Source organism: Orcinus orca, chromosome 9, assembly GCF_937001465.1.
Source record: "Orcinus orca chromosome 9, mOrcOrc1.1, whole genome shotgun sequence".
In the NCBI taxonomy this organism is placed as follows: Eukaryota; Metazoa; Chordata; class Mammalia; order Artiodactyla; family Delphinidae; genus Orcinus; species Orcinus orca.
In genome coordinates this window covers 1197401-1224487 of record NC_064567.1, presented here as the reverse complement: position 1 = coordinate 1224487, position 27087 = coordinate 1197401, and the positions used below count along the sequence as shown (strand labels likewise).

Here is a 27087-nt window from a genome sequence, read left to right as displayed (position 1 = left end):
AGCAAGTTATCCAGCAGATCCAGCTCAGATCGTTAACGAGAGCGGCTACACGAAACAACGGATTTTCAATGTAGACAAGAGAGCCTTCTAGTGAAAGATGTCAACTAGGACTTCCACAGTAGACAGAAGTCAATGCGTGGCTGCAAAGCTTCGAAGAACAGGCTGACTCTCTTGTTAGGGGCTAATGCAGCTGGTGACTTTAGTTGAAGCCAGTGCTGATTTACCATCTAAAGATCCTGGGGCCCTTAGCATTGCGCTCAGTCTACTCTGCTCGTGGAACGACAGAGCCTGGTTGACACCATCTGTCGACAGCATGGTATACTGTATATTTTAAGCCCACTGTTGAGGCCCACTGTTGAGACCCACTGCTCAGAAAAAGATTCATTTCAAAAAACTACTGCTCCTTGACAGTGACGCAAGAGCTCTGATGGAGATGTACAGTGAGATTCATGTTGTCTTCATGCTTGCTAACACAGCATCCGTTCCACAGCCCACGGATCAAGGAGTAATTTTGACTTTCAAGCCTTGTTATTTAAGAGATACATTTTGTAAGGCTGTAGCTGCCATAGATTGCGATTCCTCTGATGATCTGGGCAAAGTCAATTGAAAACTCTCTGGAAAGGACTCACCGTTCTAAATGCCATTAAGAACATTTGTGATTCATGGGAAGAGGTCAAAATACCAACATTCACAGGAGTTTGGGAGAAGTTGATTCTTACCTTCACGGATGACTTGGAGGGGTTCAAGACTTCAGTGGAGGAGAAACAGCAGATGTGGTGGAATCAGCAGGAGAACTAGAATTAGAGCCTGAGATGTGACTGAATTGCTGTAATCTAAGGATAAACTTCCACAGAAAGCATTGCTTCTTATGGAGAGCAAAAAAAAGAAGAGGTTTCTTGAGATGGAATCTGCTGCTGGTGAAGATGCTGTGAAGATTGTGGAAATGACAACAAAGGATTTAGAGTAGGACATGAGCTTAGTTGAAAAAGCAGCAGCAGGATTTGCGAGGATTGAGTCCAAGTCTGAAAGAAGTTCTGCTCAGGGTAAAATGCTACCAAACAGCGTTGCATGCTGCAGGGAATCCTTATGAAAGGAGGGGTCGGTTGATGCGGCAAACTTCATGGCTTCGTTTCAAGAAATTGCCACGGCCATGTAGCCATCAGCATGGAGGCAAGATCCTCCACCAGCAGAAAGGTACTGAGAGCTCAGGTGATGCGTAGCATTTTCTTTAGCAATAAAGGTTTTTAAAAAATTAAGGTATGTACATTGTTATTTTCGACATAATACTATTGCACACTTAACAGGTATAATGTAAAGTAACCTTTTATATGCACTGGGAAGCCAGAAAACTGTGTGTGACTCACTTAATTGGCTTTATTGTGGTCTGGAGCTGAACCTACAATATCTCTGAGGTGCCTGTATGTAATTTATAAGTATGTGCACATGTCCTGGGGAGGTGCACACTTTTCTACTCAAGTGGTCCGCACGTGAGTTTAGGTACCATGAGACTTAAGTGTGTGTTCTGAAACTCCTAACATTGAAGGCGAATAAATTTATTGGAAGAAGCAGGGTTTGTTTTTGTTTGGTTTTTTTTGGCCGCGTTGCGTGGCTTGCAGGGATCTTAGTTCCCTGACCAGGGATTGAACCTGTGCCTTCGACAGTGGAAGTGCGGAGTCTCAACCGCTGCATGGCCAGGGAAGTCCCAAGAGGCAGTTATTTTTGGTTAATGGGTATTAGGCTACTTAGTGGCTTTACTAAAGAGGCAGAGTTAAACTTTTTTGACTTGATTAGGCCTGTTTTGTTGGAAATTGCATAGATTAACAAACTAGTCCTAAGAAACATTCTTTTTCTTTCTTAATTGAAAATCTAAAGCATTGGTTTCCTCCAGCTTCCTTAACATACAGTAGATTGCGTCAGTGGGAAGTTCAGAACTTTGATAATGGTTGTTCGAAACGAGCATCTTCCCACTCCTCACCCAGATTCCCTTTAAGTCTGAATCGATTTCCCTCACTGGTCCTTTCCAGGGTGGGTGCCAGTAGTCACACTGGGGGCTGAGCCCTGGAAATGGGGCTTGTGCGGCTGAGGGGCTGAGTTTCCAGTGCTGTTTAGTTTTAATGACTGTAGGTGTAAGTGACTGTGTTTGGCTTGCGGGTCAGGCAGCTCGGTTTGAGGTGGTGTTTGCCAGCAGCAGTTGCCACCTGCCTGAAGTCCTCGTGGACACTGTGCTTTGAAAAAGGCTCTGTCTGCGTTTCCACGCAGCATTCTGTCACAGAAACTGTGCCTCGTTTTCTGCGGCTGAGGGGGAGATGTGCTGACCCTGGGGTGCGGGGTGTGGAAGCGCGCTGCTCCCTCCATCCAGGGGTGATTGAGAAGGGAGGGCAGGTCGAGTGGTCTCAGTCGCCCGAGGGCCCGTGTGTTCTGGTGTCTGCTGTCCCCTGTAGTGCCAGCTGAGCACGGAGATGACAGGGGTGGAGGTGGGCACTGGAAGTGTTTGCAGAGTCCAGGCTCTCTCTCACCCTCCAGCCTTACAGTTTTCTCTGGGGAGCAGGACACCTGGCCAGTCTTAGGGGCTAGGTGACAGCCACTTAAAATATTTAGAAATACTGAATTCTGTAGAGAAATTTCTGATACAAGTGTGTAAGTGGCTTTTTTGTTTTGTATTGTTTTTTTTCGCTTGTGGGATCTTAGTTCCCCGACGAGGGGTTGAACCCAGGCCACCAATGAAAGCATGGAGTGCTAACCACTGGACCGCCAGGGAATTGCCATTAGTGGCTTTTTATTTTGTGTAAAACTCCGGGGTTAGTCAAAAGTAATTTGAATGCAGTTAACCATTTTGTCAAAACTTAGATTGTTTCTTTTATGCCTGATTATTCTGAAGCAGCAAGAAATGAATTAATCTGCGGCTGACACTGCATGGTGGTGGTTGTGGGATCAGTACTGAAGCCGACTTCTCAGGTTTCCAAGGAGGTATCCTCGGGATAAGGGACCTCATTTGGTCCTCTGTTTATAGACCTTGGGGTATTGTCACTTTATTGTCTCTAGAGCACGTTTTAATTTGAGTTTGTATTAAAATTTGTTAATCTTATTGGCACTGGTTGAATACTAAAAGGATACTGTTGATAAGGGAGCGTGTCCATAGCGTCCAGTGCTTGAGCCCTGCCCTCGTGGCAGGGCTTGGTGGCGCAGGCTGACTCCATAACCTCTTTCCTGGCCCCACTGTCTCCGTAGCCTCTCCCCAGCACTCTGTCATACTTCCTTAATTGTATGTGCCTAACTTGTTTACGGGTTTGTCTTTTCCTAAACTTGATGAAGTGGTCCCAAGAGTATCATGATTGTTTTCAATATTAAATTTACGTAGTGAAATTCACTCAGAATTACATCGTTGTTTTTACTGAGTGTGAATGCGTTGATGGTGTAATTGGTATCCCAAAGGGTCGATCATTTGGGACGATGGGCCGCCATATCCAAGGTGGAATTTATGGGCAAAAGCTGTGAACTTCACTTGTCTGAAGAGCCATAGTCGTACAGAGTGAGTAATAGGAGGCAGGACAGTGACCGCAGGCTCAGAAAGACCACGGCTTAGCCAAGTCTATGTTGGTCATTGGGTTCTGGTGTTTCCTAGGGGAGTCGAGAGGGAGGGGGGGCTGCGGTGGTCTTACTTTTTGTTGGTGACGGCTGGAGCGTGTCCTCATTGTCAGTGTTGGGTTCTGGGTACCAAGGAATTGCAGCTCTGGAGCTTGCTCTCGGCCGGGACCAGGGTAGTGTTCTTAGGAGTTAACTGCAAAGAAATGTGAGGCTGTGTTAGCCTAGAGAGTGAAAACTGCATGAAGGTAAAGCCCTTGAATGTTTGAGGACATCTGTGTGGAAGAGAAATTCAAATGCCTTATGTAACCTGAACAAGGACCTAGAGGGACAGTTCCCTGAAGGCTCCACTGTTCAGAAAGAAGAGGTAGTCGTCCAGAACTAAGGTCTGTGCCCGGAGTCTGTTGGGGCAGAGAGAGTGTGGATTCGTTAGTGTTCATTGTAGTGGGAAGGCTTTATGCGGTGGTTTGAACTCGGTTTCTTAAAAGGTCATTTTTGTTTAACAAGATCGGGTTGATGCTGCTGGGCCAAGTCTGTGCTTTGAGAATCACTGTGTTGGGGGGTTTCAAGATAATAGTGTTTTCAAGTTCCGGCATTTCTGCTGCATTTGTCTGCTGGAATTCATCCATAAAAAGAAGGTTGGCTCATCAGCTATTTGGTTTCACGTGTAGTTTGCATAGGAAAGGCAGTGCAATAAATGCTTAATGTTTTTAATTTTATTGCTGTTACGTATGCTTTTAAAAAATTTCTTTATTTTTTTTGGCTCCGCCTTGTGGCTATGCAGGATCTTAGTTCCCTACAGTGGAAGCTCGGAGTCCTAATCACTGGACCCCCAGGGAAGTCCCTGGTATGTGTACTTAAAATGCACAACAGTCGTTCCAGTCATAAGAGAAATAAGTAGTAGGGATTTGATGTACAATATGAGAAATACAATTAACACTGCTGTGTGTTATGTGAAAGTTAAGAGTAAATCCTAAGAGTTTCCATCACAAGGAAAAATACTTTTCCTGTGTCTTTTATTTTGTATCTATATGAGGTGATAGATGTTCTCTAAACTGATTGTGATAATCGTGTCATGACGTACGTAAGTCACATTGTCATACTGCACACCTTAAACATGCACAGTGCTCTATGTCAGTTATATCTCAATAAAACCGGAGGGAAAAAATGCATGGCAGCCATTCTTTTTGAAACTCAGAATCCCTTCTGATCTGTGGATGTTTCATCAATTTTGCTCCGATGTCATTTTGACATGGTTGCACATATTTTTGACTGACTTTTGAACTTTTTACTTTGAAACTACTGTATATTTACAGAAGAGTTGTGAAGATAGTACAGGAGTTTTCCTGTATACCTCTTACCTAGCTTTCCATAACATAACAAATGTAACCCTGGTGTTTATCAAAACTAAAAAATTATGTGGGTACAGTGCTGTTAACTACAGACTTTATTCATATCCCACCAGTTTCCCCCCAAAGTGCTTTTCTCTCCACAGACACCAGCCCTGGAGCCCAGATGGCACTTAGTTATCACCTATTCTTAGTCACCTCCAAGCTGGCCCAGTTCCACAGTCGTGTTTTTCTTGACCGGGCCTGTGCTTTCTGCTGGCATCTTTACTTTGTTGATTGACAGCATATCCTGGGCTCATCCGGTACCTTTGCTGTCCCAGACCTAGCATTAGCTAGCGCAGTGAAGTGTCATTCTGTGACTCCCCAGGGGAGCCAACCGTGTCCTTTAGAGCTGGTTTGTTTGCTGCTGGACAGTAGGTAGTGTCTGTTGTGATAGCATCTGCATATTTACAGCTCATCTTGGCTGTGAGAAGGAGGCTGCCACAGTATTTCCGAGTAGGGTATCTGGTGCCACTGAAGATCAGGAGAAGTGAAGGGGTTTGAGGTATTTTGCAGGTAAACCAGGCAGAACAGTGGATTAGTTTGTTGTGTGTATGTGGTGGCGTAGCAGTGTCGGTGATGGTGAAGGTTTCCAGCCACGCAGCTTGGGGCAGAATTAATAGGGAAAGGCCAGGTGTGGGAGTGAGGAGGGCCGGGAGTTAAATTTGGTCATGTTCTATTCGGGATGTCTTGTCAGACGTCCAAGTGGCTACGTCAGTAGCCATCTGTCTGTTTGTGTCTGAATGCCAAAGTGAGATCTACGATTGGAGCTAACATCAGGGAATCATTGCTACATAAATGGTATTTAAATAACAGTGTGGATGAAAACACAGGAGTAGGGCGAGAAGGGGGCTTTGAGCCCCCGGCGTTCCCACTGTTTATTCACAGGCTGATTGAGGGGAGCAGGCTGGCAAGAGGTACGCAAACCAGGAGACTCCACAGCCAGAAAGCCCCTGGGTGCTTAGGGCTTTGGGAAGTCAAACAGCGTGAGCCCTGAATGTGCGCATTGGACGTTAATTGCGGAAGCTTTTCCTTTTGACTGTAAGTCAGAGTCAGCTTCAAGCGGTGGGCTGGCTGGAGCTGGACAGGACTGTAGTGAAGGCAGCGTTTGTGTCCAGAGTTGGCTGCAGACTGGGCGTCTGATGGGCCTCACTCAGTTCATCTGCATTTCCTTCTGAAGTCTCCATTTAGAAAGGGAGAAAATAGCCAGCATCCCAGCGTGGCTTGTGTCCCAGGCGCTGTTAATTGATGACGCTCACGTGCTCCCTCAGTCCCCGTGACGGTCCTGTGGGACAGATGAATCTTCCCGGGGGATGTGTTACGTGGTTAAGCGGTCACAGCGTTCACCACTTGGCGGGCACGGCCAAGTCGAAGCCCATCTCGCCATGTCTGCGCCGACTGCGTTGAGGTTCTTGCTTTTCGCCACCATTGTCTGCACAGACACTGGCACATTATTGCAAATATAGGACAAATCGATTGGACTTAGGAGAACATGAGCTTTGAGCTGGGAGCAGAGATGTCGAAGCAGTGGCATCTGACACACTGGTGACCTCTGGTCACATGTGGCTCAGGCAAGTGGTTCAACTATTAGGAGAGGGCGGCTTCATCCTGCGACTTCTCTCCTTGTCCCATTGGTGACAGTGGTCTGGTAAGGTTTCCCCGCATTTTTGACACTGCTGGGCACTAAGATGTCCCCATGCAGCAGTAAGTGGAGCTCAAAAGTGAAGATACCCGCAGGAGTTCATTACTAGCCCTTTGCAGTGCAGATGAAGGGGTGCAGATTTTCTGCTGCTTTGCGGGTGTTCTTGCCAGTGTCAGGTTTGTGGTTCCAGGAGACGTGAGGTTGCTGTGCTCCTACGGGCCGTCTCTTCTGGGTAGGAATTTCCAGGCTCACTTTGCCTTGTGCATCTTGCCTGCCCGCCCCAGGAGTTTGAATTGTTTTTTGTCTCTCGAAAGAGTGTACAGTTGATCCCTGAGCAACGTGGGGCTTAGGGGTGCTGACCCCTTGCAGTTGAAAACCTGTGTATGACTCTTCGACTCCCCCAAAGTTAAAGTCTATTGTTGACCAGAAGCCTTACCGATAACAAAGTTGATTGATTGGCATGTACTTTGTATGTTATATGTATTATACCACTGTATTCTTACAGTAAACTAGAGAAAATATTAACAAAGTCATAAAAAAGAGAAATTGCATTCACAGTATTGTATTTATTGATAACATAAGTTTACATCATATTTTTACAAGATGAATTGTCTGTCAGTGTGACAAAAATGAAAAGATAATGTGAAAACAATTCACGTTTGTTTATAGATATGATAATTCGTACATCGCTAATGAAACAGCAGCAGTATGATTGCTTTACGGTAGCCTAGTGTAATCGATAGGATTGCTTCACGATAGCCTATACACTAATGAATGAATCATAAAATTTTTATGACATACAGTATTACACTCATTCATAATACAGTATTGGAAACATTGTTACATTTTTAAAAAACCACTTGTGATAAGCTGATACTGGAGGGAGAGACATACTGTGTGGTTATGTAATTCTTTGAAAGCAAAGTTATAGAACAAAAACTAAAATGTTACTAATTTTGGATTAAATATCACTCACCTTATACCTATGTAAGGATGGACTGGTGTATATCTACATTATATCTTTTTCATTCGTGGTTTACCTAACTTTTTCTTAATTTTTTCAGTATTTCTAGGCTTCATGGTTCTTCTGAGTTTTTTCAGATTGTTTCAAATCTCCAAAAAATTTACCAATCTTTATTGAAAAAAATCTGCATACAAGTGGACTTGTGTAGCTCAAACCCATGTTATTCAAAGGTCATTTGTAGTTTTTTAAAAAAATTCAATTTTAATAAAATTAACATGCACGATGCACATCTTAAACTTACCCAAGGTTGTATGTCAGTTGTATCTGGATGAAGCTGGAGAAGCAAACCAAATTCAATTTTAGGATATCTTTGATCTTAATTTTCTTATTGTTTTACTAAAGTATTTGAATTAAATGAGTTAATGTTTATAGAATACTTAGAATTTAAACACTTAGAATTATGCCCACTATACCTGTTTTGTTAAATTTAAAAAATTTTAAAGTCCTGTTTTGTGCTTTCTCACAAAGATGCCTGTGCACTCCTCCCTCTCATTGATAAGGTTACATTTTATTTTTAAATTTTTATTTAAAAAAATGAGATATAATTGATTTGAGACATTGATTTCAATCATTTACGTCTTGCAACGTGATTGCCACCTGAGTTAGCTAACACCTCTTACATTATGAAATCAGCATTTTTTTTTTTTTTTTTTGCGGTGAGAACATTTAAGATCTAGTCTCCCAGCAACTCTGAATATATGACACAGTATTGTTGGTGGTAGTCACCACGCTGGGCGTTAGATCTCCATAGCGCATTGAAAAATCTCCACACTGGTCAGACGTACACAACGTGGGTTGTAGAGATACTTGTTTCTCCAGCACAGCTCTATCTGCCTCCCCACCCTGGAATAGTATTTGGTGGTTTTGGAGCTTGGAAGCATTGCAGGTTAATGAAGGTAATGGGATTCCATTCTGCAGTTCCAAGGCTTAAGGCTTCGATTCTCAGGGGTGTTCCCTTTCCTCTCCCTTGCAGTTCAGTGGACAGTTTTTCTCGTCTCCCTTTCTTGCAGTTACAGCCTTTTGAGGAGACTGAATTATGGATTTTCATTGCAGCCATTAGTGCCACAGAAGCAAGTCTCGTCCTGAAAGTACAGCAACAGCCCCGCCCCCTCGGGGTCACCGTTCTTGGTGGAATTAATTCTCTGTTTCTGGCACTTTTAACTGCTTCAGCTCAGCTGGCTCTTCAGAGGTGTTGGTTGGGTTTTTATCTAACATTTCTAGAGATTTTGAGGTAGTAGGAGGGGTTCCTATTTTTCATTCCCCTGTGATATGTCTGAGTTGTTTTTTGCACGCAGTCCCTGGACTGGCATGGAGGGGCCTTCTTCTCTGTGTTCTTCCTGACCCTTGTATGTGGGGTCCTCTGTAAATGTCCAGTGAGGGCTGCACAGGCTGACGTGCGCACCTACGTGCTGAGTCATGATGCAACAGATTCTTTTTACCATGGGCTGCTCCCCAGTGTTGAAAAGTAGGAGTATAATACAACGGTGCATCCTGTTTGAGATGGGGATATTTCCCAGTTGTGACATTACTTAACCCCAGCAGAGTGGCCTCAGGGAGGTCGTGATCTCATGTATTTGTTTACAGTCAGAACATTTCATTTGAAAATCTGTTCCTAGAATTTGGGGGAAGGCTATTGAAAGCCTAGCTTCAGTTTTTTTTTTTTTTTAAAGTACGCTAATGTTTTTTTGTTTGGTTTTGTTTAATATTTATTTATTTAGGCCGTGCCAGGTCCTAGTTGCGGCATGCAGACTGCCAGTTGCGCCATGCAGGATCTAGTTCCCCGACCAGGGATGTAACCCGCGCCCCCTGCATTGGGAGTGTGGAGTCTTACCCACTGGACCACCAGGGAAGTCCCCTAGCTTCAGTTTTGAGCACAGCTGCTTGATAGAAGAACTTTGCTTTATTGGGTGAAGTTACTTTGTACTCTTGTGTGGAATAGGCCTGTTTCTTGTAAGTTTTTGGTCACTGGCTTGATGAGGTGACTTAGTCAAATGTAAAGAAGTAAATTCGTTAGACTTCACATCTTAAGAGGGAGCAGATGTGTAGGTTGTGTTCAGTTTGTGGCACCTGAGGCTCGATCCTCGTAGTGGTGGTGGAAGCAGCAGGGATTCGTCATCCTGCGCTGTGTAGTGATGGGGAGAACGCACCGCAGGTGTCCCCTGAAGGCCTGCTTTTTGGGTGCCCTCTCACTAGGACTGCCAGCAGGGGCACAGTGTGTTTGTTTTCATGTCTGACGGATGGGCATGGGAGGCCAGAGGGGCAGTTACAGGAATAGCCCTGAGTCAGAGCCAGGGGCTGTGGGAGGATGTTGGCTGGTCAGTAGCAAGGGCTGCCCGGCTGTGGAAGGTGTCTGCCGTTCCTGTGTAGCGTCCCCAGGGCAGGGACAGCATGTTTGTCAGGTGGCCGCAGGCTTGTCCAGTGCCTGGCACAGGAGTGCAGGGCGTGAGGAGGGGACCGATGCTCTGGGCTGCTCAACAGGGGCCTGGCAGCTGGTGGCCGGTGGGCCCCGAGGCTGGTGCAGAGTCACCTGTCAGTTTTATTTAGTTGAGACTATTCTTAGCTCATTTCAGAGCGTTTTTTCCTACATCAGGAAGGGTCTTAGGGTGTGAGCCTTGGAATCGGCTCCCAGATGAGGCCCCGGCCCAACAGGCTGGTGGTTAGTGCCCAGGCAAGGCGACACCCCTCACCCCTGCTCTGTCCGCCCCTGCCCCCAAGATGAGCCCAGCCTTGGCAGTCTTGTCACTGACCGTGGATTTCTGATTGCAGGACTCGTTTCCAGCAGCCGGTTAAAACATGGTGGATTACTATGAAGTTCTAGGCGTGCAGAGACATGCCTCAGCCGAGGATATTAAAAAGGCGTAAGTAATCGCACTTCTGAATGCGTCAATCTGTGCACTAGTGTGCCGGTCATTTGCAGTGTACCTTTATATCGCCCCTAGAAACGGCACTTCAGGTGGTGTGAGTCTCTGACTGCTGCAGGCTAGTTTGAATTGTAGACAGCATTTAACAAGTTAGCTTTTGCCTCAGACCTAGGCCCACCTTACCACCTGTCATTCAGGGAGAAGAGGGCACTTGGTTTCCTCTGTCACTTTGTCTGGGGACAGTGGATTCCATTTCTGCTGGAATCAGATCAAAAACTTGCTGAGGATGTGAAATCAGCCCAAAGAACTTTGATGCTGGACTTGGAAGTGGAGCTGCCTTGGTGCTCGTAGGGTTGTCGCCATAACATCCTTGGTGTAGTTGCTTAAAGATCCCCGTTGCATGACCCTGTCCTGGTCCACGTTCACGCTTGAGCCTAGCACTACTGTCTGTCCTTGCTGAACCTTTGTGACCAGGGCCTGGCCCACGGGAGGCATCTGAGGCAAGTCTCAGGTCACGGGCAGCTCTCAAGGTAAACTGGGATCGATTTAATTCAGTGTTAACGTACAGCAGAAGGTTGATAGATTTTTTAGCCTAGCTCCAGACTAATGCGTAAGCCTGGAATAATAGGGAATCAGTTTCTGGTTTGTGTTGTAGGAACTAGCTTTTTAAGGCTTAATGAAGTCTATACTACTAGACTCAGTAGGTGTGCAGATGGAAATGAAGGATTTTTGAACCAGGTCGTTCTTTTAAAAATGCTCAACTAATTCAGCAGGTTGACTGCTGTTGGGCATACCTGAAGGTGCTTGCAGAATATCCCTGTGTCAGACCTTGGCCAAGAAACAGTGGGGACCAGGCGGCCAAGGACGTACCTTAGAGCTGTGTCACCAGTGGGCTGTGGGGTTCCTCACACTCGCTCACGGTTACAAGCAAGAACAGTTTGGTACAGTTGGAAGTAATTGTACTGTTCTTAAATAAGTGTAATATGTGCACAGTACTTATATTAACTGATGGAAAATCATGCCTGTGTTGTGCCAGACAGGATTCGAGCACGGTGTCTCTGGGTGACTAAAGCAGTGGAGTGCAGAGGCGAACACATGGTGCCCCTTAACTCGCTGTGTTACACCTTGAATCTAAAGGAATCTAGCAGTCTTTCACAAGGCGTAGATAACTGAACCTTATTCTGGACGCGCGTACATTTCTTCACTTTCACACGAGCATGCTAGTGCAAACCAGTTGTTTTTTCTCTCTTTATCCTTTTGTAGGGTTCGTCATTTTTAAATGGAGGGTTTGTAGCAGCACTTGAGGGGTTTTGGTCTGCTACTGCATGGTTAGGTCCACAGTGATTTAATAATAAAGTACTGTTTTATCATTAGATTCCAGCTTTAATCCGATTTTAATAAGTTAAGTTGAGGTTTTTGATTAAAATGCTGAAATTAAACTGAACCACAGCAGCCTTACATTAATAACTTGCCAAGTGTTAGAAGGACTGTTCGGTTCGTATTCTAGTCTTAGATTTTTAAGGAGCACGCCCTCTCCCCGTCTCGTGCCCCCCCCGCCCCGAAATGTGTTTAGCTAATTAGAAAAGAGGATTTTTTTTGTTATTTGGAAAGCATGTACTTGTTAATGTTAATTGGAACCGTGGAGCAGACCGACCTTGGTCATGGAATCTTTTAAGTGAATCTTGAATTCAAATCTGAAGTCGTGAAAGATGCTGGAATATTCCACTGTGCTGTGGCCAGTGGCCCACCTTCGCCCACTGATGCGAAAGTAATGGGCTGGTCAGGCGATGGGGACATAGGGATAGGGCCAGTCACGTTGGCTCCTTCCTCAGGGAGCAAGGCCTTTGTCTGCACGCGCTCCGTTTTCTCAGCCTTAGCACCATGAGTGCATGCTGCCCATACTTTGGTCCTCACACATTTTAAAAACTTTTTTTATCTCTAGATGTGGGTTTGTATTATGCTGTCGATTTTAGAACCTTTTTTTTTCATTCTGGCAGAAAGGGAGATGTTACAATAGAGACTAAGGTTAATCTCGCTAGTTTGTAGCTGTCATTTTTTTGCTTAGTTATGTTTGAAAGTCCACTGGCTTTCTGGACATTGGATTGATCAGGACCCTTTTACTCCTTTTAAGATATAGGAAACTGGCACTGAAGTGGCATCCAGATAAAAATCCTGAGAATAAAGAAGAAGCGGAGAGAAAATTCAAACAAGTAGCCGAGGCGTATGAGGTGCTATCGGATGGTGAGTAGCCCAGCGTGGGGTGCGCCCTCCCCAGGGCCTGCAGACGGAGGGGTGGCTGAGTGAGCTGTGGGACAATGAGAAGGGTCTTTCTTGTGCACACTTGACATTCCTGTTCCTGGCAGCCACCTGGTAGGTTAGCCGTGAGTGCTGTGGGCACCCTGGCCTCTAGACTTCTCCTAGGGTGGCTCTTTTAAAGCAGTCCTGACCCCTGGTCTGGGGACTGACGGGACAGGTCAGGTCGCGGGAATCTGTCTGGGTCACTGTGGGTGCGGTGGAGGCCACCTGTGTAGTTGGTGTCGTGACCTCTCATCCCCGTTGCCCTACTGAACACCCTGTGTGAATGTGCTGGCTTCTGCTTGAAAGGATCTCCTGCGCGTCAGGAAATCAGGCATCACGCGTACAGCTGAGGTTCAGGCTTCGCAGCTTGTAGGTTTCCCTCCCCAGGTCTAGAGCTTAGGTATTGAATGGAACTGAAAGTCAGATCTGCTGGCTTAGTTTCAGGGGTCATGCGGAAGGTAGCTGTCAGCCAGATAGATTCCCTGGCTTCTTGGTAAGAGAAGCGTTGTGTGTGGGCCGTGTGATAGGGAGAAGACTGGAGAACTGCTGACACCACCTTGCCAGGAAGCAGTACAGGAGAGCCTGGTATGAGTCGAGGCGGAGACTGTAAAAGATGAGAGGTGGACTCACCGGCCACAGGGAGTGGACCCTTTGCTCCAAGTGTCACTACATGTAGCCAGGTTCACTGTTAAAAGAGAGTTCTGATTTTAGAACCAGCTCCATGTGACCGTCACCCGTGTTGACAGCTGACCATCTCATCCCGTGGTGACACCCGTGTTGACACGGGACCATCTTGCTTATGTCCTAACAGCCCCTCCCACTTTATTTTGAAGGAAGGCCTAGTCATCTTATTTCACAAGTTGCTTTTGCCCTTGTTGTCCTTGTCATTGTCCTGGTGTTCGTGTGCTGATTCAGCACTCCCAGATCTGCGGATTTCACGGACCAGGGACACTAGAAAAATGGAGGACTAAAGTCAAGCTTGATTTCTGGTAGAAAGAGAACCTTTAAACTCCCATAAAGATGCTGCTTTTTTGTTTTTTTTGGTGAGGGGGAGTGTATTTTTCACGTTCTCTTATTCAGCCTTCAATCCCAGGAGTTACCTTCACAGATAGACAGTTACTGTTCTTACAAGTCTCTGATGACCAAAAACGGGCTGTAAATGCTTTGCTTGTACACTTGTTTCCCCATAAACTCCTGTTATTTTACCACACGATTTTGTAGAACATGAGATTTTAGGGGAACACACATTGTGTATCAAAAGAACCTGTACGTCTGAGCAGGGCTGCATCGTAGTTGTCTTTATTCTAGAACACAAATGATAAGATGACCAGGGATAGTAGACCATCATCAAGGCTTGGGTGGGCTCTTGCCTTAGACCAGGGTGATCAAGCTGTAGGCTTTGGGTTGGCTCTTACTCTGCCTGTTACTTAGGTCGTCTCCTTTCTGACCTCACCAAGTCCCTGTCCTGTTCCTCTTTGTGCCACAGATCTTATCTCCCAGTTGGACTTTGTAGTAAGAAGGTACATGTCTAGGGTTGGAATCGTTTTGCAACTTTATGGTGGGGTTTTGATGTAGTATTCGTGGGCGCAGTGAGCAGTAGAGTGAAATAAATGTTTTAAACTTTACAGTACTTAAAAACATTTCGAGTTGTTTTTAAGGGAGAGAAGCACTTAGATGTTCCCTCTTTTGCCTTTTCATCTACAGTAAGGGAGGCCTGGCTCTTTAAAATTGATCGTGGAAATTGAGAACCACAGCGGGTCTTTGGGTTTACAACTTTGGAAACACTTTATTGAATTTTGAGGGCAAAGAACAACTTGGTCTTTACTGACTTGTCTTTTTAAATTTATAGCTAAAAAACGGGACATCTATGACAAATACGGCAAAGAAGGATTAAACGGTGGTGGTGGAGGTATGTGTGTACACGTTGGTCTTTCTCTTGGCCTTGTAGTGACAAGAGGAGATGGTCTGACGGCAAAGGGTCTTATGGGGGTTCAGTGTGTTATTCCTCTTGGACACTCATGTTTCAGTAAATACAGATGCAGCCTGGAGGGTGGGCTGGATGGGGGAAGGGAGGAGAAATTGATAACACGGAAAAAGCCTATTAAAAATCTCGTTATACTAGGAAGTGTATATTGGTGTACATTTTGTAGGTAGGAAGTACTGTAAAACCTCACGTCATGAGTTTGTACCCTGAGAGCAGTACCTGGTATGTCAAAATAGCCTCAGGGTTTAAAAAAACAGATTCTTTCACCAAAGTAACTGCCTCTGGTGGTGAGGCCTAGACGTGTGTATTTTTGATGAAAAGTTCCTGCAGTGATCTGCTGTCCTGCCGGCTCCACAGTGAGCATTTAGACATTCACGCTCCAAACTGACCGTACACACGTATGAGTGAACGTTTATGTGCTTGGCTTACATGAAGTTTCACAACAAAGAATAAAAATAGTGTAATACTGTGTGCTGATGACACATTTAGAGATGGTGAGACAGCCCTCGGGTGCTGTGTGCAGCTCAGGAACGCTGACGTCCAAGCACATTTCCCAGCTCTGGGCTCAGGTGGTTGTGATCTCGGTAGGCCTTGAGAGAGCCTCAGGTTTATGAAATATTTTCCTTTTTTAGATCATGATTTATACTGAAATATAATGTTCTGTAGACAAGTGATTGTGTGTCAGCTGCGAGCAGGAATCCGTAACAGAGCTGTGCTTGCTTCTGTAGGTGGAAGTCATTTCGACGGTCCGTTTCAGTTTGGCTTCACATTCCGAAACCCAGATGATGTCTTCAGGGAATTCTTTGGTGGAAGGGACCCGTTTTCATTCGACTTCTTCGGTAAGTTCATCATCTGCGTCATTGGTTACATGATGTGTCCGTGACTCACGAAGACAGACATACCCGTTCTGTTTAATCACAGTTGTAGCTTGTCCTTAAACTTGCTGTCTGAGCAGTGCAGGAGTTTAACTAAACCCCTTTTCCTTCTCCCTTCAGAACACTTTTCTGAATTTTACACCTTGCGTCTTTACATAATAAAGGCTTTAATGTACTCATTTCCTTGGCTGTGTTTGGCTCTGCTGAACTACCTCTGCAGTGGGAAGGATGTGGACACTGGGGGCTCAGAAATGCTGTTCCTGGTCGGACAATGAATTCTGTGTGAATTTGCTGTGTAATAGTCTGGTTAAAAACACTAAGTATCGAGGCAGATATTGTTCAGAAGACATTTGATCTATAAACGTGTTTTTGTTTTTCTAATTGTGGTGTTAGGACTATTGAGTTTGCAGTTTTTGAAAAGAAAGGACACCTCTAGAGCAAGGCATCACAGATGTTCGTCTTTGAGAGAATAGCTTTGCCAAAGGAGACCGTCCTGCTCTAGCTGCTGTTTCATTGTAGGAGAGGGTTTCCCATCCGCTGCACCTCTTGGTCCTGGTGCCCGACTAGAGGCACAGTGTCGGGAGCTCATGTTAGGGTCTGGTGTCGGGAACGTCTGGTGTGCTGGGCGACTCGAGAGGTCAGGGTTCATTCAGCGTGTGCTGCTGAGGCCACTGTTGTCTTTGGCTCCTGGAGGGGGAGACATACCCTGTGTTTGCTCCCTTCATTGCCTGGAGCCTGGTTGAGAAGACTGAACGCCACCTGCAGCCCCTCAGGAGGGAGATAAGAACAGCAGTTCTGTCTGCAGCTAACACGGGAACCAGTGGATCCTGCCCGTCGCAGGCACGAAGAGGAGTAAGGCGCTACTGTGTCTGGTAGGTGTTGGGCCTTTTACATGGCGCAGTCCTTCAGTTTATTTCAGATGGGGATTCAGAGAGACTGTCCTTATTTATTTATTTTAACATCTTTATTGGAGTAAATTGCTTTACAACGGTGTGTTAGTTTCTGCGTTTCCTTATTTTTTACTGTTGTATGGCTTTACTTTTTAAGAAAGTAGCTTATGGAGGAAAGGTGTGTATGTATAGTAGCGTATATTAGCGTTTTCACGGACAAATGTAACAACAAAAGCTAAGCAGGGGAGTGTTCCAATGGGATGGGGGAGGAGACTGTCATCTTTTTTGAAGACTTTATTTTTTGCATTAATTACTGCTACCATAAGCAGAAATATGTATTGGGAAGGCTCCCTATAGATATGATACGAAACATAATTATGTCCTTTATTAATTTTCCCTTATATTGGTAAGATATCTTACTGTAAGAAAAACAGTTTTAATGATCTTTCCCGTCTTAAAATTACCTTGTGTCTCATTACAACCTTTAGCGAGCTCCAGATGTGCTATTTTGGGGGAGCAGGGCAGTGCTGGGTGAAATTGGCCCGGTCTCTGCCACCTCGAGCTGTGATGGGGGTGGCAGAGAAGGCAGAGCAGGCTGCCCTTGCCAAAGTGCTGTGGCGGCGGCTCACACACGCTGCTTCATCACTTCCAGGGCTTCTCAAGGGAAGAGGCCCTTAGTGCTTGAACAGTAGCCAGGTTTTGTTTTCCTTGGGGGAAAAATCTGACAGGCCAGGCTTTCTCATGGAAAATGATTTTCCTTGAGCCGCTCTTTCTAGAGTGAGGAAGTAGAGATGCTAACCAGACGTGGGTGAGTTAAGTAGCATGTGGTTTTCACCCATCGTGAGTACTGATTTTCACACCTTCTAAATTGAGATTCGTGTATAGAAAGAAATCTTTATGTGTGTATGTAATTCGCTTAGAAGAGTTACAGATTGCAGGACGTACGGTGGAAATTTCTTCCATTGGATTCAGAGTCCAGTTTAGGAGAGACCTAGTCTTCCTGTAGCTCTAGACTCTCGGGCCCTCTGTTTGAGATACTGCGTTGCTCACGTTGTAGCACTAGGCGTTTCCCATATGTTTCTCATGATTAGCGTGGCAGCGATAACTTGTCCAGTCCATTCTTGTAGGTGTTCTAGGTGACTTCCATTTTTAGGCTCTCAGGGTTTACAGACAGGAAGAGAATCTGCGCCACGGCTACTGCATGTATGAAGTAACAGTGCGGCCCGATGGCGGTATGTTCAGTGCCGATCCGAGTGAACGTAGGGTTGGGGGTTTTCTGCTTTAGCGGTGATTTAGTGGGTGTTTCTCAGTATCCAGATCAGCCGGGTTATACCGTCCATTTATAGTGGGTGTGTTAGTTTTTCATCTTAATTTTTCACACGACCAACTTTTTTCCGCTCCCGTTTTCCAAAACAAAAAGAGTAGCTCAAAACCTGTTAAAAGACATTCTGAGCGTCGCTTTGCGTTTATCAGAGTATAAAACACTCTGACTTCAGACTCCCCAGATGAAAGGGGAGGAGACTTGAAGAACCAGAGCTGGTGGGAAGGATTGAGGCCTGAGGGGTGCTGCACAGACTGCCACGCTGCAAGGAATGTTATGTGGTGGGAAGAGGATGTGGGCCTGCAGGCCTGCAGATAGACGCAAGCCTCCTTGACAGACGCCTTCCCAGAGAGGGAGGGGAAACCATTTCTGAGACACTGAAGACTGGCTCTGCAGTGGGGGTGCAGGCCGACCTTTCAAGGCTGACTTTCCCGCATGTAGAGCATGCACAAAACTAGCCTTAGGAGCGTGTGAATTGGAAGAAATTAATGAGCAAGGATTATACTAATGTGAATCAGGACGATCCCTTCATTTGTTTATTATTGAAGGATGCCGTTACTTGGTAGAATGATGTTCTAAGATAGAAAAGCTTTGACCATTACAGGCCTAGCAGGAAATGCTGTCTGGGAGGCCTTTCTCCTGACTTGTACCCTCTGGTTGGATAGCCAAAACCAGGCTCTGAAACCGAAAGCCTCTTCCCGAGCGAGAGTGAGTTCTCTTCGCTTGTGTCCCATCCATGTGGGCACGGGTCCTGCGTGGGCACCCGGCCGAGGAGGGGGCGTGGGTGCAGCACAGGCAGGCGGGGCTGCAGAGGGAGGGGCGCAGCCAGGCATGGGGGGTCGTGAGCCGGTCGTTTTGTTCTCCTCCAGGGTCGCGGAGGCAGCTGGCGAGGAGCTGGAGCCTGGGGAGGAGGTGGTGGTGGAGGCCAGTGAGGCCCTGGGGGCGGTAGCCAGCGAGGTGACGAGGAGCCTGGTGGGGTGGGGTGGGGCTGGGCGGGCTGGGCTCCCCAGCAAGGGCCTGGAGGTCACCTCCAGTGAGGATGGGCCCCCGGGGGCCTGAGGGGTGTGAGGACGCGGGCCTGAGGGGTGTGAGGACGCGGGCCCGAGCTCGAGGCCCTGCTCCTGCCCCGGTGGGCTGTGCGGTGAGCAGCAGCGTGACTCCCTGCCCACAGTGTGTCTGGAATAAAGACTTCCTGCTGCTAGTGCCTGACGGTCCTTGGGCAGCTCCCCGCGGCCGTTGTGGAGGTGAGTGGAGACGCACAGGGGCCTGGGACGCCCTGCAGACCACCCTCCACGGGGAAGCTGTGTCACAGCCCGAGGCAGCACCTGTGCTAGTGTCCAAGCTGCGGGAACAGCAGACCCCGAGGTTGGAGCCTGAGACAGGGTGCGCCTGGCTGGGTCCCTCCCCAGGCCTCTTCCAGCTTCTGGTGGCCTCAGATGGTCCTTTCTGTGTCTTCACATTGTGTTCCCTCTGTGTGTCCAAATGTCCCTTTTTATAGGGACACTAGTGACATGGGATCAGGGCCACCCGAGAGAGCTTGTAACTGGATCGTCTGCAGAAGCCCTACTTCCCACATGAGGTCACGGGTTAGGAAGGCCGCATGGATGGGGGCCCCGTTGACGGTATAACGTGTGAAGACTTGTCCTGCGGTTTAGGAGCAGCACATTTTGAGAGGGGAAGCCTTTGAAGTCAGGCGCCGAGAGGAGCTGGACGTGGGAGAGCGCAGCTGCGGCGGTGGGAGAGGCCCTTGGGAGAGGCAGGGCCCGGGTGGTGACCCCCCGGGTGGGCCTGAGACCTGGTGGCCAGCGTGCCCCCGTCCCGTGCACCCAGGCTCCACCTGCACGGACCTGCACGCGTGGAATTGGAAAGGCAGCAAGGAGTAAGGCTTCAGGTCCACACCAGCAGCGTGTGAAGTTTCCTGCTAAAGGAGTTAAAAGAAAAACACTTTGCACGAGACTTAAAACGACTACGAAGCCCCTGGTCCCCCACGCTGGGGGAGGGGTGCTGTGGCCAGGAGGACAGGAGGGTGGCTCTGTCCGTGTTTGGGAAGTCTTCTGTCGGAACGGGCAGCAGGCGTTCGAAGATAGTTGGGCGAGGGTGGGTACCGTGCCGGCGGGCCTTGTGTTCCTCTGAGCCAGACCCCAGCCCATCCCCAGCGGGAGGGGAAAGGGTTTCCTGAAAAGGTCATGCTCGGTGGTTTTCTGGGCCACAAGAGCAGCAGCCCTGAGGTTTGGATCATCTCCCCCGGGGAAGCCAGCACCTGCCACGAGTTGATTTTGAGGGTTTAATGGAGCTCCCGGTGCCACCCAAGGCACAAGTCCGTGTAGGGCTTGCTCACCTTCTCTTCCTCCTGGAGTTGTGCTCCCCCGGCCTCAGGTGCAGGGCGAGGGCACAGTGCTGGGCGGGTGGCTCCCTAGTGGTTTGTGAGGGGGCGCGTGGCACCAAGAGAGAGGAGGGACCCTGGCGAGACGGGCCACACACTGACCCTCACAGACTCCTTCTGTGAGGGACAGAGAGTCTTAGGGAGCCCCAGACCTCCGCTGGCGTCTGAAATAGGATGGTTTGGGTCCAGTGTGTGTATTTGGGATCCTTGGTTTGGACAGATTTTTGTAATCATGAGAAAATACAGTACTCCTACGAGACCTGAGATGAAACTAGAAATTGCATTTTGTAACACAGTAGTTGCGTGCAGAATTGAGAGTATGCTGTTCGCTTGGCATACATTTATTACCTGCTTACTGTTCAGTGCCAGGCACCGCCCAGATGCTGGTTCAGCCCCGGAGACGTGTCCCAAACCCATCCTCCCCAGGGTTCCGATCTCGTATCACGCTGTGGCTGTGTTTCTGATTTGTTCCCGTTTCTGTTTCAGATTCTTTTCAAATACGTTATTTTCTACTTCTGAATATGTGAGAAGAAAACATTTTAAAACTTGGAGTTGTCGTGAAAGGAGTGTTTTGGTTTTTATTTGTGGTGTTGGGATTAGCTGGGAGATTATCACGTTGAGATCTGTCTGCTCCCCTCGGCCTTTGAATTCCAAGTGTTTCCCCTTTCCTAAGGGTTGCTGTAGTTGAGCTTTGAAACTGTAGTACAGTGTGATTTTCCTTTGTTTGAAATGCCCAGGATGCTTTTTCGAGTTTATGGTGTTATCCTTTTTTGTGCAGTTTTTTGTGTGTGCCTGGGAACTTGATGGTGTGCGGCTGTAAGGGAGGGACCGGCTGCTGCCCTAAGTCACCAGCGCAGGCCTCTCCCTCGCTTGGGTTTTGTGTTCACTGAAATGTTTCCGTTGGGACAGAGGAAGAGTGCTCGGAATCATGGCACTTGGCTTTGCGTCTGTTGGCGTTTGGTGTGGATTTCAGTATTTGCCTTGAGTTGGTTTCAGCCAACCATTGTGGTGTGGTTACTGTTCTGTCAGATACTGAATTTTGGTAAAATTTAAGAAAACGTGTGTCTCTAAACGTCTTTGCACTTAGTTTTTTCCTTAAGTCTTCCTCTGTGTATGTATGCGTGTAAACATTTGTCCCGTTTTGCGCTTAATTTTTCACAGCATTCAGTGCAGTGTACTTTTTGTCGTAAGTTTGACATCGTTACTTAGGGTGTTGATCAGTTTACTGTTTTGCAAATATCACCTTCACGGATTGCATTCAGTACTTCTGAGAGAAGAGCAGGATCTTACCAAGTTGTAGAGGTGTGTTTGATCCAGGATGCCTGAGACACTGAAAAGAAAGAGTTAAATCATAGGATAGGCATGTGCCTGTTTCCTGTAATAGTTGTATCTCACAGCACAGCATTGTTACGGGATAAAGACCTGGCTAAAGACCCTTCTAAAATGACCAAGGTTACAGAATTTAGGAAGTCTTTTAGAAATGTATGTAGGTTGTCCAGAGAGACAGATCCAACAGGGTGTGTATCTCTCTCTCTCTCTGAAGAAATTCAGTGTAAGGAATTGGCTCATTTGATTATGAAGATGGACACTTTGAAAATCTGCAGAGCTGATGTCCCGGTTTGACTCCATCAGGCTAGAAGTGCCGTCAGTGTTCCGGTTCAGAAGCCATCAGGCAGCAGAATTCTCTTGTGTTCGGTGGGGGAGAGGGGGGAGGGTTGGCCTTTTGGTCTATTCAGCCCTTTAGCTGATGGGATGGGGCCTGCCCACATTGGGGAGGCCAGTCTGCTCTCCTCAGCCTACTAATGTGAACGGTCATCTCACCCGAGAACACCCTCGGAGACGCACCCAATAACTGGTGCTGTGGCCCCTTCAAGGTGACACACAGAAGCTGTCCACTCCCTCCCAACTCGGCACCCACACTCGTTATCTCCTTAAACCATGCTTGATCTCCAAATAGAGACAATAGCAAGATCATAATCGTGCCTAACGCGATGGCTGTCCTGCATGTAATCGAGAATGCGCTAACCTTTCTCCCAAATAGGAGGTAAGGTCCTTGAACTTACCTTTCTCCTTGTTGTCCCACTGTGATGCAAAGCCTGCATTTGATGTGATGTGATGTGATAAGGGGGTAAAAGAGGCAAGAAGATAAAGCTGTGCTTAGTGTTTATGAATAACATGTATGCACAAAGTATTCATAAAGAAATAAGGAGGAAATACACTCGGCACTTGCAACCCTTGTTTCTGTAACAGGGCCTGTGGTCGTAGCTGCTGTTTGTAACTACCTCCTTCTTCCGCCTGGTCCATATTCCCTTTGCCCACCAGGCACCTTGGCTGGCTGTGTGGTTCTGTATCCCTGGGGGAGTGAAAGTAAAAAAGTACTTGGTAGAATATTTGGTTATGTTGACATGTCTTATTAAAACTTATAGTAAATGCAGTATTTGCCCCTTTTAACCTCAAAAATAATAATATAACACAGACTCAACGTAAGAAATTGGAAAACATAAATGAGATTAAAAGGAGGGAGGGGGAATCAACCTTTGTCTTACCACCAATTGAAAGTCCACATTTTTCAGATATTATAGTTGGGATGTGTGTGTGTGTGTGTATATATATATGTATGTTCTCTTCTGCCTTTTTCTAAAGCGTAAGCTTGATGACCATTCAAATACTTGCATTTAACATGCTCTCCATTCATTTACTCTTTTGGAAAATTAGGTAAGTTTCAGTTTTCACTATAAATGCTTTGGACTCCTTTAGTATAGTAAGTTATTTCCATGTTTGATGAGTTGATTTCCCTGAAGTAGAATTGAATTGCTGGATTGAAGGGTCTTTAAAAATTGTATTTAGCTTGGGGGCTGAAGATCGTGAAAGCTCATGGTCCATGCTCCCCAACCCAGCAGCAGCCAGTGATGGGAGGCTCTTAAGAAGGATCTGCCTGCTCTCACAGTGGCACCTGTTAACAACACGTCACTACAATCATGACATTTTTTTTAATGTGTTTTTTGGTGTCACCATGACTGTTACAAATGAGACTTTTCATTTTTAGGGTTAACTGTAATATCTGAAATTACACGTTAAAATACGGTGACTACTTGAATTGTAGAAAGTCATATTTAGGCTGTATAATAGAAAAATATGCAAGATAAAAGATTTTAAAAATAAAAATACAAAAGTACAAGAAAATGTAATTGAAAAGCTAGCTGGCCTTCTTACAACATACTACTCAACCATCTTTTGAAGTAGCTTCTGAAGAAGGTGATTTTATAATTATGAAAGGCTTAATTTAGCTTCATGTGAACAAATTAAAACCGTTCATTCAGTGGTGGTATCACATGGACACTGGTTTAAGTTGGTCTCAAAAGCCTTGTGAACAACCTTTAAAGATTTAGTTGCTGTATGAACCTTAAATTGTAACATAACTAATTGTTATGGCAGTAATAAAAGGAACATTGCAGAAGGACGCAAACAACGTGATTCAGTGTAAACTAAAACTTTAGAGCATGTGCAGAACAGCACATCGTTTAGGAACTCATATATGGATAGTGAAAATCTAAAGCTGGTCCTGTAGGTTCTTCTTAACGGCTACTGCTTGAAAGAGAAAACTACTGCACTGTGAGTTTAAACTGTACTTGTTATATTACGCTTGTGTGTCTTAACGTGGGTGGTTGTAACATAAGAATGTTAATTATCTGCCATCTTGTAGCTCGGATCCATAGAGAATGTGTCACTGCAGGTGTGTAGGCCACGATAATAAGGTAAAAGGTGACTTAGTAAATAGAACGCTTGTATTTTATTTGAACAGGATGAAGTCTCTGAAGAAATTTACAGAATGTCTCCAGCTCTAGATAAAGTTTATGGTCCATTTTTCTACTTACACTTCTAAATATGGTAATAATGGGATTGTAAGCCCTGTTCACAAGGTAGCTGGTAAATGAATTTCTTAAAGTTGTGTTTGAAAACAGTGGCGTTTACTGTGGAACGTGGGAATTAAGCGCAAGACCAGCAGGCCCTGGAGCTTTCTTGTTCACAACAGAGGCCCTTGCCCAGTGCTGCGTGGGGCTCGGGCCCCCTTTGGGGCGGTGGACCTGCTCTCTGTGCACATGTTCACTCCTTCTCCCTCTAGCATTCCTTCTTTCTCGTCTCTCAACAGGCCACCAGTGACCAGGTTTTCTAAATGTTTGCTTCTTCAGGCCTGTTTTCGTGTACTTTGCATAGCTCTCTTATTTAAGAGAGGCCTTGTAGGTTTTTATTTTTATTTTTTGCTTTTTAAAAAATTTTTATTTATTTTTGGGTCTTGGTTGCTGAGCACAGGCTTTCTGTAGCTGCGGCGAGCGGGGGCTGCTCTTGTTGCAGAGCACGGGCTCTAGGCGTGTGCGGCCATGTCGTTTTGCCACCCCTTTCCTCGCCCCCATTCTGAGTATTGCTTAAGCTGCCTTGGCCTTGCCTGGCCCTTGGTCATTCCTCAGGGTCTGTGAGCAACAGCGCACGTAACCTCTCGCACATCCTTTCAGGTCACTGCCAGTTACCCTGGGGGTGTGGCACGCTGCTCAGGTCACATTTGTCTGTAAACACGAGTGCGCCGTGAATCTCAATTTCTACTTGGTTTTGTGCTCACTGTGTGTTTATTTTTCTGTTTACTTTTATTCCTTTCATTTCACTACTCAAATGCATTAACTTCCTGCTTTGGTCACTCTTGCCTTGTCTTAAAAATATGCCGTGCTGATTCTGTAGTTTGTGTGTCATGGGTTGCTTTTCTCGTTCCCCAATGTGCATTTCTAGCTTACTCATCCATCAGGAGTCCTTGTTTTCATTTCTTAAAGAATTCCCGTTTCCTCGAAAAAAAAGTATAGCGCTGATTAATTTCATAGAACCTCAGTGACTTTTTTTAAAAGCTTGTATAATTCATGTTTTCAGTAGGTGCTCACTGATTGATAACAACAACCAAAAAAAGCCCCTAAAGTGTCCAGGCTAATCTTATTTTTATTTTCAGGAGCATTTTGGTATCTCCAGTAGTAATATGATGCCTATTCACGTTAGTAATTTTCTATTAAAGTATAATGTAGTGTGTGCCAGTTAACATTTATTCAGATTTGACTTCAGCTTTTCCTTCCTAAATTTTTGTTGAGAAAAGTCAAAGGGATTCCTTAGCGCTTGGCTCAGAGTCACCGGCTGTTCAATTTTGCCCCACTTTGCTACAGCGTTCTCTTGCGTTATACGTAAATACGGTAGAAAAATCCATTTTTGTTTTTATTCCTGAATGACTTTGGAGAAGGCAACCCAGACTCCATGCAGTACGACTGCTTAGGTGTGAAATCCTAACCTTTTAAATGGCATCAGCTGGGACAGTGTCTACCAGAACTTTCAGTAAAAAGCTATGTTAAAACAGCTCTCTGTCCAAGTCTGTAGTGCAGATTGATGGCCTTGAGCTTTATATTTATAGTGTTGTGTGTGTGTGTTTGTTTGTTGTAAATCCCTGATGTATTCTGGCTTTAGTTGCGTTAAACAAGTAAGTAAAACTGCTGGTTAGATGGACTTCTGGCTGCTCTGTAGATACGCTACATTGTTGTAATTTCTTGGTAAGCTTTTTGTTCCTAATGGAACAGTGTATCATAAGGCATTAACCCTTATTGAAGCTCTCCTGTGAAAAAGCAAAATTGAATCAATTTTCACAAAGCACTTTTGTTTGTTTTTAGAAGACCCGTTTGAGGACTTCTTTGGGAATCGAAGGGGCCCCCGCGGAAGCCGGAACCGAGGCACGGGGTCGTTTTTCTCCACTTTCGGTGGATTTCCCTCTTTTGGAGGGGGATTTTCTTCTTTTGATACAGGTACTAAACGTGTGATCAGACATCAGTGCGGTGCTCTTCTAGTTCGGGCACTTTGCAGTAGGTGTATAATGCCTTTTGGTAGAACAGCTTAGCAGATTTGCCAGTATTTTTTATGTGTACAAGGCTGTGCTTAGTAACCTACATTTTTTTCCTAATCTTCCCAAGAATGTTATACTTGAAAACCTACTTCTGATCTTAACTGTTAAAGGTGGCCAGCATTTAATGAAATTTCTGGTTAAAAGGAGTAAGGTGTTTTGAGATAAATAACTGAAATAACCCGCTTAGACAATCTCACTAAATCCTTTTTTATCTAACCTCAACAGTTAAAAAAAATTCCAGTATCTTAGGCGAGTCCAGGTTGATGGGGTCAGGAGGTGGGGCTTTAATGCGGTCTCTGTGTGACCAGAGCCAAGCTGAGTCCCCAGGTGAGGCGTGGTCACTTGTGTTCGCGCTGCCGCACAGAGCTTAGCTGTTGATGTACAGGCCGTCCGCCAGCTGCAGTCATGTGCACACGGCCTGATGGAACCCTGTGTTTCACCTGAAGAATTGTAATCTTAGCTTTTCTTTGAAGCTCACCCAGTTCCTCTTAACAGAGGAGCTGCTGTGTTTCTGGTGCTCATTTTTGTGTAAACGCTCTGTGGTGAGAACTGGCTATGCTCCTCGTACAGGCCACCCCACACAATGCACCTGCGAGGGCTCTTCTCAAATGCCGCTGGACTTGACTACACAGGGCACGTGTCGGTGCACTTCTATCCAGCAGATCCTTTCGTTAGATCCCATGTAGTGTGCTCAAGTGTGAGGGAGAGTAAAATAGAGCTGGTTAAAAATATCACAACAGAACTTCATTTAAGAAATGTGTGTGGGACGCAGTCCTTACCTTTAAGGAGCCTCAGGAAGAGTTGTTAGGGAGTGTGCAACGTGTGCTGTGATGTGGGCCTTTTGGAGTGGGACAGGTAGGTAAGTTCTTTGAACAAGCAAGCAGTCTCGACATCGAAGTTGGCTTGCTTTAGTGTG

General features: G+C 46.0%; 1 protein-coding gene across 2 annotated transcripts in view; it reads left to right on the top strand.

The window, feature by feature from the left end:
- Window positions 1-27087, top strand: part of DNAJB6 (DnaJ heat shock protein family (Hsp40) member B6) — a 55538-nt gene that overhangs the window by 6441 nt on the left and 22010 nt on the right. Inside the window, exons 2-6 of one of the 2 annotated variants that reach the window (XM_004281234.4) lie at window positions 10403-10494; window positions 12629-12738; window positions 14645-14704; window positions 15508-15618; window positions 25942-26073. In XM_004281234.4, the coding sequence (XP_004281282.2) occupies window positions 10430-10494; window positions 12629-12738; window positions 14645-14704; window positions 15508-15618; window positions 25942-26073 (478 nt within the window). In that variant the 5' untranslated portion in view covers window positions 10403-10429. The remainder of the gene's footprint in view (window positions 1-10402; window positions 10495-12628; window positions 12739-14644; window positions 14705-15507; window positions 15619-25941; window positions 26074-27087) is intronic. The other variant, XM_033408281.2, reaches the window with a different exon arrangement.